A 14229-nucleotide genomic window follows, 5' to 3' on the forward strand; every position below is an offset into this window, starting at 1 on the left:
GGATAATTGCATTTTTGCAGTGGATGGACCCAGGGAAGGACGTGGGGAAGGAAATGGTACGGTGAGGGCACCCCAGAGCCACCACGTCTGGTTCTTCTGATGCTCTGGGGTGGATGCGGCAGCAGCCGTGGAGATGGAGCGCCCCAAATCTGTCTGCTGCAGCTCTGGCACCCACTGAAGGGAGGGACAAAGACAAGGAAGCAAAATGCCCAGATAGATGTTCCCCAAAATCAGGGTGGGAGATGGTTGGGAATGCACTGGCCAGGGTGTGGCTACCTGCAGGGGATTTTCCTTCCCAAATGGGCACTGCCACAGGCTTCCTACAAAAAAAAAACCATCCGTGCTCCAGCTGGTGCCCTGCACAGGTAGGAGCTGGCAGCCCTTGGAGTGCTTTGCCAGGAGGAAAAAGGGACCTGGAGTTGGGTTCTGGAAGGGCTGGTTGGTCCTGGAGGAATATTTTGGGGAAGAATATACCAAGCCTCAGTTGTAGTGCCCAATTGTCTGCATCCCGCTGGGATGTGATGGAGAGGGGACAGAGGAGAGAGGCAAGGGGAAAAGTGGGTCAAGAAAGGCAAGGTGGGGACAGAAGTGGGTCAAGAAAGGCAAGGAGGGGGCAGAAGTGGGTCAAGAAAGGCAAGGAAGGGACAGAAGTGGGTCAAGAAGATGCATCAGCCTGTGCAGCAAAAGGCTGAAACAGGGCAGGGGGCTAAGGTGGGGGGTGGTGAACTGCAGGGTCACATCAGGAGGAGGAGGAAGGTGAAGTTCTTCAGCCCCCCTTTGTACTGGGGGAAGCTCACAGGGCCAGAGCTGCCCCTGCCCAGCAGCCCCTTCCCACTCCCCACCCGTGGCTGTGTCCCCAGGAGGGGGCTGCAGCACCAGGGCTTGACAAGCAGCACTGAACCAGCCTCCCTGCTCCCTAATAACCTCATACATCAACCAGGGCTCTGCTTCTCCATCCAGCACCGTTCCCCCAAGGCCCCTTGGCTCAATATGCAAACAGGCTGCAGGTCCCCAGGGTGCCCAGGAGGAGAGTGCTCTGTGCGGTGGACATCAGTTCCTCCTGGGCAGGAGGCTGCATGTGGGCACTAGCCTGACGTCTGGCAGCACCAGGCAAAACAGGGTGCTCCAGCAGGCAGCAAACTGGGAGCCCAACAGCCTCCTCTGTGTATCTGAGGTGCTCAGGGTCATCTTCTTGCTCTTCAAGATCATTTGACAGCAATCTCCCACCCCAGGGCAGCTTTCAGAGGCGCTCACTGTCTCTGTCCACATCCAGCCTCTTCCCCTTCCAGCTGATGTGGTGCTCAGCCCCACTTGAAGCAGCTGGACCCCTTCTCTCCCACCAAGGGGCATCCTATACCTGACACACCAGGCTCCTGGGGTCCCCAGGAAGACCGTGGCCACCTCCTCCTTCTCCCCCCAACCCCACAGGAGGAACATTCTCCTCCAGCAGCAGGACATCTGCAGCATCCCCCGGGGTGGGGTGCCCCAGACCCCCAGGAAGGAGCAAGGAGAAGCTGAGCTGAGCGAGTGGGTTGCTTTATTGAGGGGCTGGGGGAAGGCCAAGGAGGAAGGGGGGGATTTTGGGGGGGGGCTGGCTCACTCGGCGATGCTGCGGAAGGACTGGACAGCCGGGCTGGCTGCTCCCCACTCCACGGGTTTTCGGTACTCCCCTTTGGGGAGCAGGTACTGCCTGCCCCTGTAGTTGGGGTGCTCGTAGAAAACCCAGACGCCCTCCAGCACTCTGCAGGCGTGGACCTCACGCATGTGCCACTCCTCCATGACTGAAGGGCAGTCTTCGGTGGCTTCGAACATCTGCCCGCCAAAATCTCCCTTCTCAAATACCTGGATGTGGCCCCGGCCTCCACTGGGCTAGAAAAAGGGGAGAGAAAAAGGGCAGAGGGCTGGAGGGAGGTGCTGATGTGTCCCCCAGCAGCACAGCTGAGGGACAAGGCAGGCTCCCAAAGCACCTCCCCGGCACCAGGACTCTACCCTAAGCAGCCCACCCGTCCCACTGCTGGATTGAATCCTTCAGCCACTCCACAGGAGGACCAGAAGAGGTGGGCACCTCCATGCCCTGCTCCTCAGGCCAACGAGGAGCTCCTGGTGGGTTGTGTGACAGGCTCCCCCAGATCCTGTGGCTCCTCTGGGATGCTCCGAGCCGGCGCCTGGGAGCGGCTCATCTCCATCCAACCTCCAACCCAAAACAGGCTCACATTGGTGTCAGACCTCCAGGCATAAAGGCAAAATCTCTTCTCAGCTGTGAGATTCCCTGCTCCACACAACGGGAATCTGTGGCTGTGCTGCTCAAACACATCACCAATGGCCCAAAAGGATCATTCTCCCTGTTCCTCTCCCAGAGATGTTCCTCTCCACGGGGTGTAAATGCTGCCAACCTACATTTCACCTGCTGGGAGGTGCTGCTGGAGGCTGCAGAAGCATCTCCCCACCTTCAGTTAGGAGGGGATGAGCACAGTTCTTGTGCTGCAGGAGGGAGATGTGCATTGCCCCATGCTCTCCTAATGCCAGTAGAGGTCAAGCTGCTCCAAGCATGCCCAAGGAGGGCTTCAGGCACCAAACCTCTGAGCCACCTGCCCAGACACTGAAGTCCCCAGAGGAACATCCAGATAAAACTGTGAAAACTCACCTAAAAACCTCCCAAGGCACCTGCTTCTGCATGTTGCAGTCAAGAGAGGAGCAGACTCACCTTCCCCACTCACCAAGCACCTTGCCACTCCTAACAGGGCTGCAGGAGCAAACCCCCTTAGATATCCTCTCTGAGGGTGCAACCACAGGTTCCCAGGAAGATGCAGACCAACCCCCCAGCACCCTGAAACCCCTGAAGGAGGGGTGTGCCAACGAAAACACCCCTGGAGAAGAGGTGCCACTTACTACATGGACGGCTTTGCAGGAGCCCAGGCGGTCGTTGAGGCCCATCCAGTGGTGGTAGTCAGGATAGTCCCCGTGGGTCAGGACATACATGTTCCCAGAGAAGTTGGGCCTCTCGTAGGCCACCCAGGTGCCCCCATCCACACGGATGGAGTTGCAGCGACTCAGGTAGGTGTGAAAATCGGGGCAGTCGCTGTCACACTCATAGGAACGGCCTAGGAAGTTCTTGTCTTCATAGAAGGTGATCTGAGACACAAGCAGAGGGTGGTTCATCACCCAGGCTATGTAGACACCGGGGTGATTGTTCATCACCCATGTTCTAGCTCCATGAAACATCCAAAAAGAGCCCTCGAGATGTCCAAAAGTCACCAAGCCCAACCACAGGATCAGCTCCATGCCAACTGGCAGCTGACCCACCAGCCCCAGCACCTCCAGCTGCCACCAACCTCTTGGCCTTCCCAACACCTCATGCTGTCCCCAGTCCAACCCAAAGCTCCCTTGCTGAAGTTTCTGTCCTCTTTGGAGCAAAATGCTACTTACACACTCACCTCCCACCTTCTCTAGATGAGTAGCTACTAAATTATGGCCAAGGAAGCCATAAGTCAATAGACTGTGCTAGGCAGCACTTCATTTATATTGGCTTAATGAGTGTTAGCAATTAGGAAATCCCATTCCTCTTGCCCCAGGGTTCAGCAACCTTCAGTTCTAACCCATGCTTTCTTCACAGAAATATTAACAAGCCCTTGACCCAGAGCAGTCCTTCGTGCCACCCCATTTTTAGCCTCCAATCAAGGACAACTCACTTTTGATGTTTTCCATTCACTTTGTGTTAAAAAATAAGTTAGCCACAGTTTTCCTAGAGCTGTTTGGTCAGTGTGTCCCACCAGCCTGATCAGGGTGGTATCTGGGGAGTTGGACTCATCATCTTTATGAGGGTAATGTGATTTCTTTCACATTTTCCTCTTACTTTCAAGAGACCAACCTCCCATTATGAAGCAGCCAGCACCTACAAAGTGACCTGTCCCTCCTGAGCAAGCTCTTCCCATCTTCATTGCAGCAGAGTGAGGAGACCATGACCATCTTCTCAGCAAGTGAATAAGGGTTGTAAAAGGTGTGCACTAAAATGTCCAGCTCCTGTTTTCCCCCCACTGCTGTGACTGGGTAACCATGCTGGTCAGCCCATGCCAGCCACAACCCTGCTCCTGGATCTCTGTCCTTAGAGGTTTTCACCCAAAAAAATCTGTCAGCATGATCCCAGAGGCAACACTGAAAGCTCTGCTCACAGTGGTTTGGTGGTCATTCACCACCAGGAATCCTCTTCTTGAAGCCAGTGGTCAAGGAAGCCACAGAATCCCCCTCATACCCTCTGCAGCCCCTTCTGATCCTGTCCTCCTCCTGTCCACACAACCAGAGTCCAACATGAGGAGGAACTCTGCCCAGCAGCAGCTCCAAGACCACAGGAAAGCCACAAAGAAATCCAAGAGCACATTAAGGGTATGGCCATTCCCACAGGGAAGTGACCAACCAAAAACATTGTTTGTTGGTTTATTCTTCAACCATTTAGAGGAAATGTCAAGGAGAAGGTTCCTGCCCACCTGTTCTCCACCACAGCCTTTTGTAAACACCCTCAACTCCTTCCAGACCTTCACACTCAGCACTTCTCAAGATTTCCTCCCAGGATTCAGGCACAAAACTTTGCCCTTTTCTTTTCCCTGGAATGGGCATTTCCCCAGCACCCTCTTCATCCACGGGTACCTAAAGCCTGCACCACTGCAAGCTGAGAGGCAGCAGGTCAGAAGCAAGCAGGACACCATTCTCTGGATCTAAAGCTGCTTATAAATACCCTTAGAGCTGGGGAGGGCTCAGCTCCAGCTTCCCTCCATCCTAGAAAGGAGGGAGAACCAGGAAACCAAAGTTTCTGTCAGCAGAACCAGCAAACCAAAGTTTCTCCACAGTTTATCCCTGATAAATTCTCTACTCCTGACCACAATCATCTATGGGCTGTAAATAAACTTACCTTGGTCCCAGCTCTGGACATTTTCTGTCCCAGCCAAGCTCCCCAGTGCTGGAGGAAGGTCAGGAGCTGTTACAAACAGCCTGGATCTGAGGCACCCTTTTTATAACGGGCTTGTTTTAAACCAGACAGTCGCTTTGTCATGAGAATAGGATCCAAAAATTGAGTCAGTGATTCTGAGGCTATAGCTGATTTCCAGAAAAGCAAACAGGATTATAGAAGAAAGGAAGGCTTCACCATCCTCCCTTTGTTACCATTTGCTGAGTCAGAACACCAAAACTCTGCCAAAAGCACTCAAAATATGCACCTCCCTGCCAAGCCCTGGAGGGTGGGGGGTGATTTGGCTGCTCTCTCTCTCTCTCTCTCTCTCCCTTTCAAGCATGTTCAACTCAAAGGCCCATCCCATTTTTAAGGGAGAGATCCAATATTTGTCAGAGAACATCCCCATGCACTGCAGGATGCAGCTGGGAAGCTGTCAACACTTACCCAGGGCAGGCACCACAAGCTTGCAAAGAACAGCCTCTACACAGATGTTCTGCTTCAAAAGCCCCCAATGGAAACATCTGGGCAGCAGAGGCTACATAGTTTTCTAGCACACCCTCTCCTCAAGCTATATTGCCCCAAATCATGCCTGACAGAAGAAGTGTGTCTGGCCACACTCCCCCAAAGTGATTTCACACAGCAAATAGTAAAGGAGGATGCCTAAACTTCTGACCACATCTGCTGGGGCCACAAATTCAACTCAAAACTCTTACACCACTGCCTGAAGTTTGGGCAAAAGTCCTTCTTTTAGCCACACTCTGGCCCACTGAGCAGGGAGGGTGAGGATTGCTGGCTTATGCACACACCCAAACCCCCCCCCTCCAAGCCTGGGCATTATGAAAAAAATACCTCTGCAGCTATTCACTGCACCAGCCCAAAGGCTTAGTGAAACAAAGGGCCATGAATTTGGCAGAGCAGAGCCCAAAACACACAGGCCCTGCTTCAAATCTGTCAGGACAAGCAGTCTTGCAACAGCAGCTCTGCTTGCCACCCCCTGTGGATTGCCACAGCTCTGCTAAAGGCAGTCAGATCTGACAGCCCCAGGCAGATTGGGCAGCATCTTCTCCTCCTCCTCCTTCTCCTCCTCCCATTTTAGGTGTCTGGAGGGGCTAAAAAGTTTAGTGCCACTTTTGGTTTATTCAAATGCTGCCTTATGAAGCTCAGAGTTCAGTCACAACCCAGGGTCCTGTCAAAAGGCAACCCAGTAGGTTCACAAGACATCTCAAAGCTCTGCTGTGGTCACTTTGTACATCCCCTCTTGATAAATCATTTAAATATCATAAACTCAGCTTGCCTTGCATCACCCCTCTCCCCCAGGAGACAAGAGAGACCTTCAGCACAATTCCAGCATCACAACTGTGGACAACCAGAGCAGTAAATGCTCCTGCCTTGCCCTCACTCCCAGCTTGGAGAGCTCTCCATGAGGCTGGTGCCCTGGGTCAGCCATGCAATGCCTTTGCCATTTTTGGCTCTCTTAGGTGCTCAGCTCTCTTTTTCTCCCAAAGACAGGCTCCACTAGCTCAGGAGAATGGTACTCATTCAAGCTGATGCCCTCTAAAAAAAATACTAAAAGCAGGAAACAGCAAAACTTTCAACTCCATGGCTGTTGATAAACTAACACTTTTCTCTCAGCTGGCCAGCTGACCATTCAAGAAGCTGTAAAAATGTTGTGTCCCTCTAACAGCCACTCTAGAGGTAAAAATCCCTTCCCCAGGACATGTGCCAGGCTTATCTGAGAACTCTGTTTTATTGACATTTACCAAAACAATGCAAACATGTAAGTTAATTCCCTAAAATCATGTTGCTTAAGTGCCATCTTTGTATTAAAAAAAAAAAAAGCATTGAATTTCATTCATTAAAACCCAAACATTTCTTTTACACATGTATAAAAACAGCTCCTTGGCTGGATTACCTGCACACCAAGGACACTACCCCTGCTGAGAGACCCCCACCAGAGGGTCTGCACCAAGGCATACTTCATCATCCCTTAGGGGCATGCACTGGCTCAGTTACCAACAGAATCATCACAGCACCTTCTTGGGAAAGCAGCAGTGGTGAAAAATCCTAAACCTAGGCAGCCAGTCCAAAATTGGGCATCAGATCCAGATCCAGCGTGTTCACTTGGGATGGCTGCAAAGTCTCTGGGAGAATTTTTTCAGTGTCTCTCTGCCTGTTCCCAGACCTCTATGAGAAAATAAAAGGAATAAATTTTACTTCCAACAGTAGCAAAGAAAAAACAAATCAAAGATTAATGAAAAAAAAAACAACCAACCCAACCCAACGCTAGCAAAGAAAAAACAACTCAAAGATTAATGGAAAAAAAACAACCAACCCAACCCAACAACTCAACTTTCTGATAGTTGGAACCAGGCAATGGCAGAAAAGCACAGTGAGGGTTTGTCTCTGGCTCCTCCTAAACCACTTCTGCTTTGGAAGATAAAGGCTGCAAAGTAAGAATTATTTGAAGTGTCACTCAATTCTCTCAGCAACTAGTGAGGCAGGAAAGTGGAGATATTAATACCCACAGCCTCTTTGAAAGAGCAGCTGTTGAAATAAGTCTTTTACACCAGATTATGGACAAGATGTCAATTTGCCTTTACAGCCACACACCCCCAGAGGTCCCCAAGCCAACCAAACAGAACACTTGCAAAGAACAAGGGAGGTGCTGAGTACACAGGGGACAGATTCAAGCTGAGCACAGGTTTTGACTGAGAAAGAAAAAAAGAACTAAACCCACGTGCAAGACTCTTGTCCACAGAACAGTCTCCCACGTGTAGCTCTGCACACAGACATGGGACAATTGTGCCAAGTGGAGAAGACTGAGGAGAAACAAGCCCTTTACTCACTTTCTTTCCTTGTGCTGCTACCCTGGTGCCTGCTTGGAGGCTGCTGGAGGAGGGACAAGGCTATCCAGCTGCTGGCGGTTCCCTGTCTGAACCAGCCACTCATAGAACTTGTTCTCCACCAGGATCTGGAACCGTTTCCTCTGATCCCTAAAACCAAAAGATGAGCAGAAAAGGATCTAAAGGTTGCAATTCTTTCTAGCATTTTACTTCCAACCTCACCTTCACGACCCAAACCAGCTTGGTTCCCAACTGTATGAGGAAGAGAAGGTTTTTTTTAGCAAGTGAATAGCACTATAATGAACCCAGAGGCAGAAATTGGTGGAGTTAGAGAAGTTGTGCAAAGTGCCCTGTCCCAGCAGCACAGCAACCCTGCCTCTGCTTTTTATTAGAGCACGGATTAAAAACCCTGAAAAGGGAGAAAAAGAAGACTGGCAGATCAGCATTCAAGCAGTAAAGACACAAAACTCTGTTCTGACAGCATCTGAAAGAGAGAGGATGGAGGTTAGGAACAAAATGTACCTATAAACACTCCTCAAGCGAGTCCTCTTACTGCTAAATAACTTTGGGGGTGGTTTTGGTAGGACCAGCAGTGAGAGGGTATAGTTAGCTCAGGCTCTCTGCACCTATAAACACACCTCAAGTGAGCCCTCTTACTGCTACATTAACTTTTGGGGTGGTTTTGGTAGGACCAGCAGTAAGAGGGTATAGTTAGCTCAGGCTCTCTGTCTCTGGCACTGCCCAGATGCCCAAAAGCAGCACAGCCTCACAGTATTCCCCCAGAAGAGCATGCCAGCCATGAGGGATCAGCTCAGCTCTGGAATTCCTTAAGCCAAAGATGGCATTGGGTGTTGAGAAGCTCCTGCTGGACTCTTTTTTTTCCCCTGTGAGCTTACACCACTCCTTTCTGAAGCCACGTAAAACATGAAGGTTTTCAATGTGCTGTAGAGATTTTCTGTGGCTTTGCTTTGAAGCCATCCCTAATCTGATGTGCTGATCCCATCCTGCACTGGGAAAAGCAGCAAACCAACCCTATTCATTTTTGTGTCACTCAGCTCTACCCAGACCCTTTTTTTTTTCCCAAGTTAAAGGCTCTTCTTTGTACTATTCTCTTCCATTTGAGACATTCCCCAGAAAGCAAGGTTCTAGCCCAGAATCTAACCTAAATTCCTCCCCAGTGAACACAAACACAAAAGGCAGCCACTTCTTTCTTCTTCCCTTATGGTTTTATCTTCTCCAAGTGCCTTTTATATCCCTTGATCTGCTGCTGACCCTGAAAGACTTTCTGTCTGATACGCTCAGAAAATGAATAAACAGGATTTTATGCTTTTGCAAGTTGTTCCTCAAGCTGTCTCCCTGCTCCTGTCTTAACTGGGGTTTTACTCTCAGCCTGGCAGGATTTACATTCTTTTTTTTTTGCCCCACTTTCCTCATACAGACAACATCCACTTCTTGAAAGATGTCTTCTTATTTCTAACACTCTCTTTTGCCTCCTCGTTTCAAGCATGGCAGCTTTTTTCTTTCTACAAGCCTGATATGCTGTTTGCTCTAAGCTTCCTAGTTGTCTCCCTCCTTTCTCTGCCTGCAGGAGTCAGAGACATTTTACAGTTAGCTGCCCAGTTTTTTTTACAACAAGCTTCTAAACTTGGCACAGTTTCCCCCCCTTTTTTATGAAATAAGCCACTCCAGTGGTGAGCTCTTGCCTCCTGTGAGTGCTGGAGAGGATGTGAAATCTAAGCCCATCATCCCTATTACCTCACACTACTTCAACAGCAGGACTTTGACAGGCCAAACACCTTCACAGATCTCTGGGGTGAGAAGCACCAGCCCTGGGAAGACAATGGCTGGAGGAGGATCTACCTCAGATGAGGTCAACAAACACAACAGAGGACACTAGCACAAGGGCTGAAGTTACAACTTCCCTCTCTGCTGCCCTTGAAGACTCAAGGTTGAGAGTCTTTTTACACCCCTGTCACCACTGCTGGGTCACTCCTGCTCATCCACCCTCAACCTGAAGGAAGATCATGCCCCAGGATCCTTTCTCTCTCCCAGTGTTGAGCTCTTTTGAAGTGCAGGCTGCTCCAAGATCACCACAAAGGCACCTGGATTTCAGATAAGCACAAGAGAAGTGGAGGAAGCTCCTCTGAAACAACAATCCAATTGACTAGAACTCTTCAGCCTGGTCTGCTGGGAATTGTCCACAGTTTGAGCCAAGAGGAGGTTTTCACATCCTCTATTCCCCACAGGATAAACCCCTCTAAGACCACTGCTTATCAACACCCCACTCCATGCCTGTTACAAGCCATCAGCCAAGCACAGAGAACAGAAAGAAAATCTATACAGCTTAAGTACAGCTTAGGGAACAGAACTTGTTCTCATCTCTTCAGGTCTTTACAATTGAATGTCTGGGTTTCTATCCCCATTCTCTACTTGCAAAAGAAGCCAGGCCCTTCAGGTTGCTGCATCAAAACAGTTCTGGAGAAGATAAAAGGAGCTGAACTCAAGTCAGGAGAGATTTGTAGCCTTGCCTGATCTGGCTGGCTGCAGAAGAAAGCACAGGGACAAAGGAAGCAAGCTGAACTCCTTCACAGCTCACAGGTGCTGAGAAAGCAGAGGCACATCAGGACATGAGATGGGCTAGGAATAGGCTAGGATAGGCCTGGCTAGGACAGCTGAAGCTGGGCAGAGGATTTGATGCCATCTGATGGAGAGGACTTTAAAAGCTACTGTCCACAAGGTGCTCTACCACAATGGTCCACGTGCACATTCTGAGCTCACCTCAGCAACCGACGGGACAGTAATTTAAAGCTTCCATCTCAATGTAAATGTTGGGTTAAGAGTGACCACCAATCAGCTGCAGGCCATTAATTAAGTTGACTTGTTGTTCAGAGTCATGCCCCCAGATCTCACCCACGGCAGCATGCGACACTGGAAGCAGAAGAGACACAGCAGAGAGACAGTACCCAGCGTGAGGTGAGTTGGAAACTCTTCCTGCCAGGGTGGATCCCTCACCTCAGCTCTTCCTGGAGTGTCACAAGCTAGGAAAACACAACCACGACAAACCACCTCCCTCAGAGGAACAATTGTGATTATTCTGCTCACTATAACAGCACCAAAGGCCAAGATCCCAAGGCTGCCAATTCCTAAATGTCATGCAAGACGTGATTCACACAAACCAACCCCTTATTAAAGCTTTTTTGTTGAACCACACCAAAGGAATCCTGTTTGTAGCTCTGCGCTGCCACACGCTCACCCATCTTTTGGATGCAGCACTCACTTGGTCAGGCCTGCCTCCTTCACAGTCTTCTGCCAGACCTGTACCTTCTGCTCTCGTTGACTCAGAGCCTTCTGATAGGCCTGGGGAAGCCCACCCGGGGTCTCCGTGGTGTCCCCCTCCATCTCAAAAGGCACCACAAAGGTGTAGAAGTCGGAGGGCGGCAGGAGGCGGAAGACGCCGGCGTCGCAGCTCTCCCTGCACACCACCAGGGGGTTGTCCCAGTAGTTTGGCAGCGTGGCCAAGCCCACCTGAGCCATGTGGTCTTCCAGCATGGGATAATGGGTGTGGAAAGGAGCAAAGCTGACTGCTTGGTTCCCCGAGAGGATGAGAGGCTGGGTAGGTGTGAGGATGTAGAAGGTGCAGGCGGTGGTGGAGGCGAGGGACAAGCGGTGGCAGACGACGATGACCCGGATGTTGTCACAGCCCTGCACGTGGACAGAGGCCTGCACGGGGCCAAGGACAAAGGTGCTGTTCCTGCTCTTCTCAATGGTCACAGACCTGCCAGAGAAGAAGGACAGGGTGAGCAGGACACAGCACAGGCAGGACTCTTCCCTCTGACAGAGCCTCCGACTGGCGGAGAAGACGCACTCACCGGAGAGGGGAGAGGAGGTAAATGAAGGACTCGTTGCACCCATGGACTCTGACATGAGCCCCCACCAAGGTGTCCGAGCTCTTGGCCAACGTCTGCTTGTACACCTGGCTCATGATCACCATGGGGAACACTTCAGGCACCACGTGAGCACTGCAGGCAATCTTGGCTCTCCTGGTCGTTCCTTCAACTGCGGGATAAAGTTCATCGATGAATTTCAAATTTCCCAAAAAAAAAAGGTTAGACTTGATTCCTACAGACACAGACTTGATGGGTCACTGGTCACATCACCCAGCAATCTCTCAAGAACCAGCCCAAAACTTCCAGGGCAGTACCAACAAGCTGCATCCCTTCACACACCACCCCCCTGATGCCTACGAGGCAGCTCAGCAGCACCCAGAAGCTCCAAAAGTCGAGGCACACTGAAAGCTCAAAAATGCTTCAAGATCATCCAAGGTCAGCCAAAGCCTCTCACAAATTACAGCCAGCCCTGACTAAGGCATGGCCATTGGCAGAAGTTCATTCCTGAACACAACACTGAGCTTGGCAGGAAGATCCTCAGGGCAATTTTTCTGCTGGAAGCAGGAATTGTACATTTTAAGGCAGTGAAATGCTCCCTTTATGCTACAGTCCTTGAGCATCCTCACTGGCCTAACTGCCACTCTTAGGACTGGGCAGTCACAGAAGCAAAATGTGAATTTTTCTCCTCCTGAAGTGAAAGGTGCCTTGGCTCCACTGCAGGTGAGGAGCTGCAGTGAGGAACTTGGATCAAGAACTAGCATTTGCTCACAGAAGTGATCCAAGGAGCAGAAACCCACGCTCAGATGTCTCCCAGCACCCTCTAGACTCACCTCTAAGCTATCCCTTTCCCCATCTCTACTGACAAAAGGAAAAGGCCTCACGTGCCCAATGCCACTGTCAGATCCCTGGACAGCAAAAGGAGATGAGAGAAAGGATTTCTAAGAATAAAGGCCAAGCCTGTAGCTACCTTGCTGTGCCCAGGCCAGTTTCTTCCCAGACTTGAGGCAGGCAGTCATTCCAAAAGGGTTTGTGGTCAGGCAGGACCTCAGCCAGCTCTCCAACTTGTGGCAAGAGAAGGTTCTGGAGACCTTGGAGTAGCCGTTCTGCCCCTGGCAGGGCTGCCAGAGGGCAAGCTCATGGAGAGGATGGACCCTCCTGGATTTGCCCATGGTCCCTTCAAGAAGAAAGCTGAGAGCACAGAGAGCTTCGTAGGACACCAAGGTGCTGTGGGTGGGATGGGAGGAGGCAGTGAGCTGCTCGGGCTCCAGCAGCAGCTCCAGCATCTCTGAGAGGTGGCTCTGCACAAAGGCACGCTGGTCCTGATCGTTCCAGTTCTTGGAGGGTAGAAAAAAAACACACAAGGAGGAGGTAAAGGACTCAGAGAGCCAGCTTGTCAACTCCTCAAGCATTATCCAACAACACCCCCTTGCTTACACTTGCTCTGGAAGAAGGAAAGCAAGGGAAGCAGTGTGCTCTGCCCTCCACACTGCTCCAGCTGCTCTGCTCTTCAAAACCAGAAAGCACCCTCCCCCAAAAAGAAAAAACACATTTGATTCTAACTCTCAGCACCAAATATTTCACTCCAGAAAGCAGAAACAGACTCTCCTACAACCCTTCCCACACCAATCCAGCCAGCAGCTGCTGGCAGTCAAAGGTAGGAAGCAAATCAAGAACAGACAGTCCAGGTCTTGCTGCTGCTCTCTTGGAAAGTCGCTGCATCTGTTCCAGCCCCTCAAACATCTCCATCATGACAGAAATCCAGAGGTTGGCAGCTGGCCTTTAGAGGGATGTTGCCAATCTGGAACTCAGTGTTGGACAGAGCTGCCCCTGATACATCCAACTCCCTTCTCTTCTCCTAAAAGGAAACATGAGCATTTCCACAGCTCTACAGCTGATCCAACAACTCTCCTCTCTGAAACACCAGGGACCAAAACCTTGGATCCTAATACTCTATAAGGCATTGCAGGAAAGCAGCTTCCAACGTAAGAAAATTTCCCATTTGATTAAGAAAAAGCCAAGAGGCAGCTGTTCCTCAAAAGGGAAACTAGAGAGACTCTGAGAGAACTTTCAGAGCTGGCCTGAGACACTAGGAAATTCCTGCAGACAACGTTTGCTGGTAAAGCTGCAGAGAATACACCAACCTCATTTCATTTCCTATTGAGCAAAGCATCTGCCACTCGACTTCAGCTCGGGCTTTAACCCAGGAAGGGTTACACCTCCAGGAACAAACCAGTCACTCCTCCAGGAGAATCCTACAGACACCAGCAGATTTTCCAGTCAGGCTGGGAGCCTTCGTCCTGGGGCTAGGCCACTCCTCCCCGATCAGAGACCTTCGCAGAGAGACCTTGTTCACCTGCTGGATGTACAGGAAGAGCAGGAACTGCAGAGTGTCTACCGACAGCTGGTCAAGAAGGGAGAAAAAGAGGCGTTAGGCCAGGCCGGGCCGGGCCTTCCACACGCCCGCCCGGCTCGGGATGGGGCTCCTGCCTTGCTCCGCTCCCGTTCCAGCTCCTCGGCGCTGCCGCAGGCGGCTTCAGCCTCGGCCCACTCGAGGCGG

At 51.0% G+C, this 14229-nt stretch overlaps 2 protein-coding genes across 2 annotated transcripts; both read right to left on the bottom strand.

The window, feature by feature from the left end:
- Nucleotides 1-1596: 1596 nt before the first annotated feature.
- Nucleotides 1597-4924, bottom strand: CRYGS (crystallin, gamma S). Its single transcript, XM_008939303.1, has 3 exons — nt 4904-4924; nt 2890-3132; nt 1597-1869 (listed from the first exon to the last, which is right to left on the bottom strand). The coding sequence occupies exons 1-3, from the start codon at nt 4922-4924 to the stop codon at nt 1597-1599; spliced, it is 537 nt and encodes a 178-aa protein (XP_008937551.1).
- A 2881-nt stretch (nt 4925-7805) lies between these two features.
- Nucleotides 7806-14225, bottom strand: TBCCD1 (TBCC domain containing 1; the record flags this gene model as incomplete). The annotated part of the gene is made up of 6 exons (XM_008939304.1): nt 7806-7935; nt 11063-11560; nt 11655-11841; nt 12640-13006; nt 13933-14073; nt 14160-14225. Coding segments are annotated over 6 exons (1389 nt in total), but the record flags the coding sequence as incomplete, so codon positions are not given.
- Nucleotides 14226-14229: the final 4 nt, after the last annotated feature.

The sequence above is a fragment of the Merops nubicus genome, unplaced genomic scaffold, assembly GCF_000691845.1.
Source record: "Merops nubicus isolate BGI_N331 unplaced genomic scaffold, ASM69184v1 scaffold26494, whole genome shotgun sequence".
In the NCBI taxonomy this organism is placed as follows: domain Eukaryota; kingdom Metazoa; phylum Chordata; class Aves; order Coraciiformes; family Meropidae; genus Merops; species Merops nubicus.

Coding starts and splice junctions, on each gene's coding strand:
- CRYGS (XM_008939303.1), bottom strand. CDS start 4,924: ATGTCCAGAGCTGGGACCAAG. Junction 3,133..4,903: donor TGTCCAGAGCTGGGACCAAG/GTAAGTTTATTT, acceptor CTTGTGTCTCAG/ATCACCTTCTATGAAGACAA. Junction 1,870..2,889: donor CCTGCAAAGCCGTCCATGTA/GTAAGTGGCACC, acceptor CCCTTTTTCTAG/CCCAGTGGAGGCCGGGGCCA.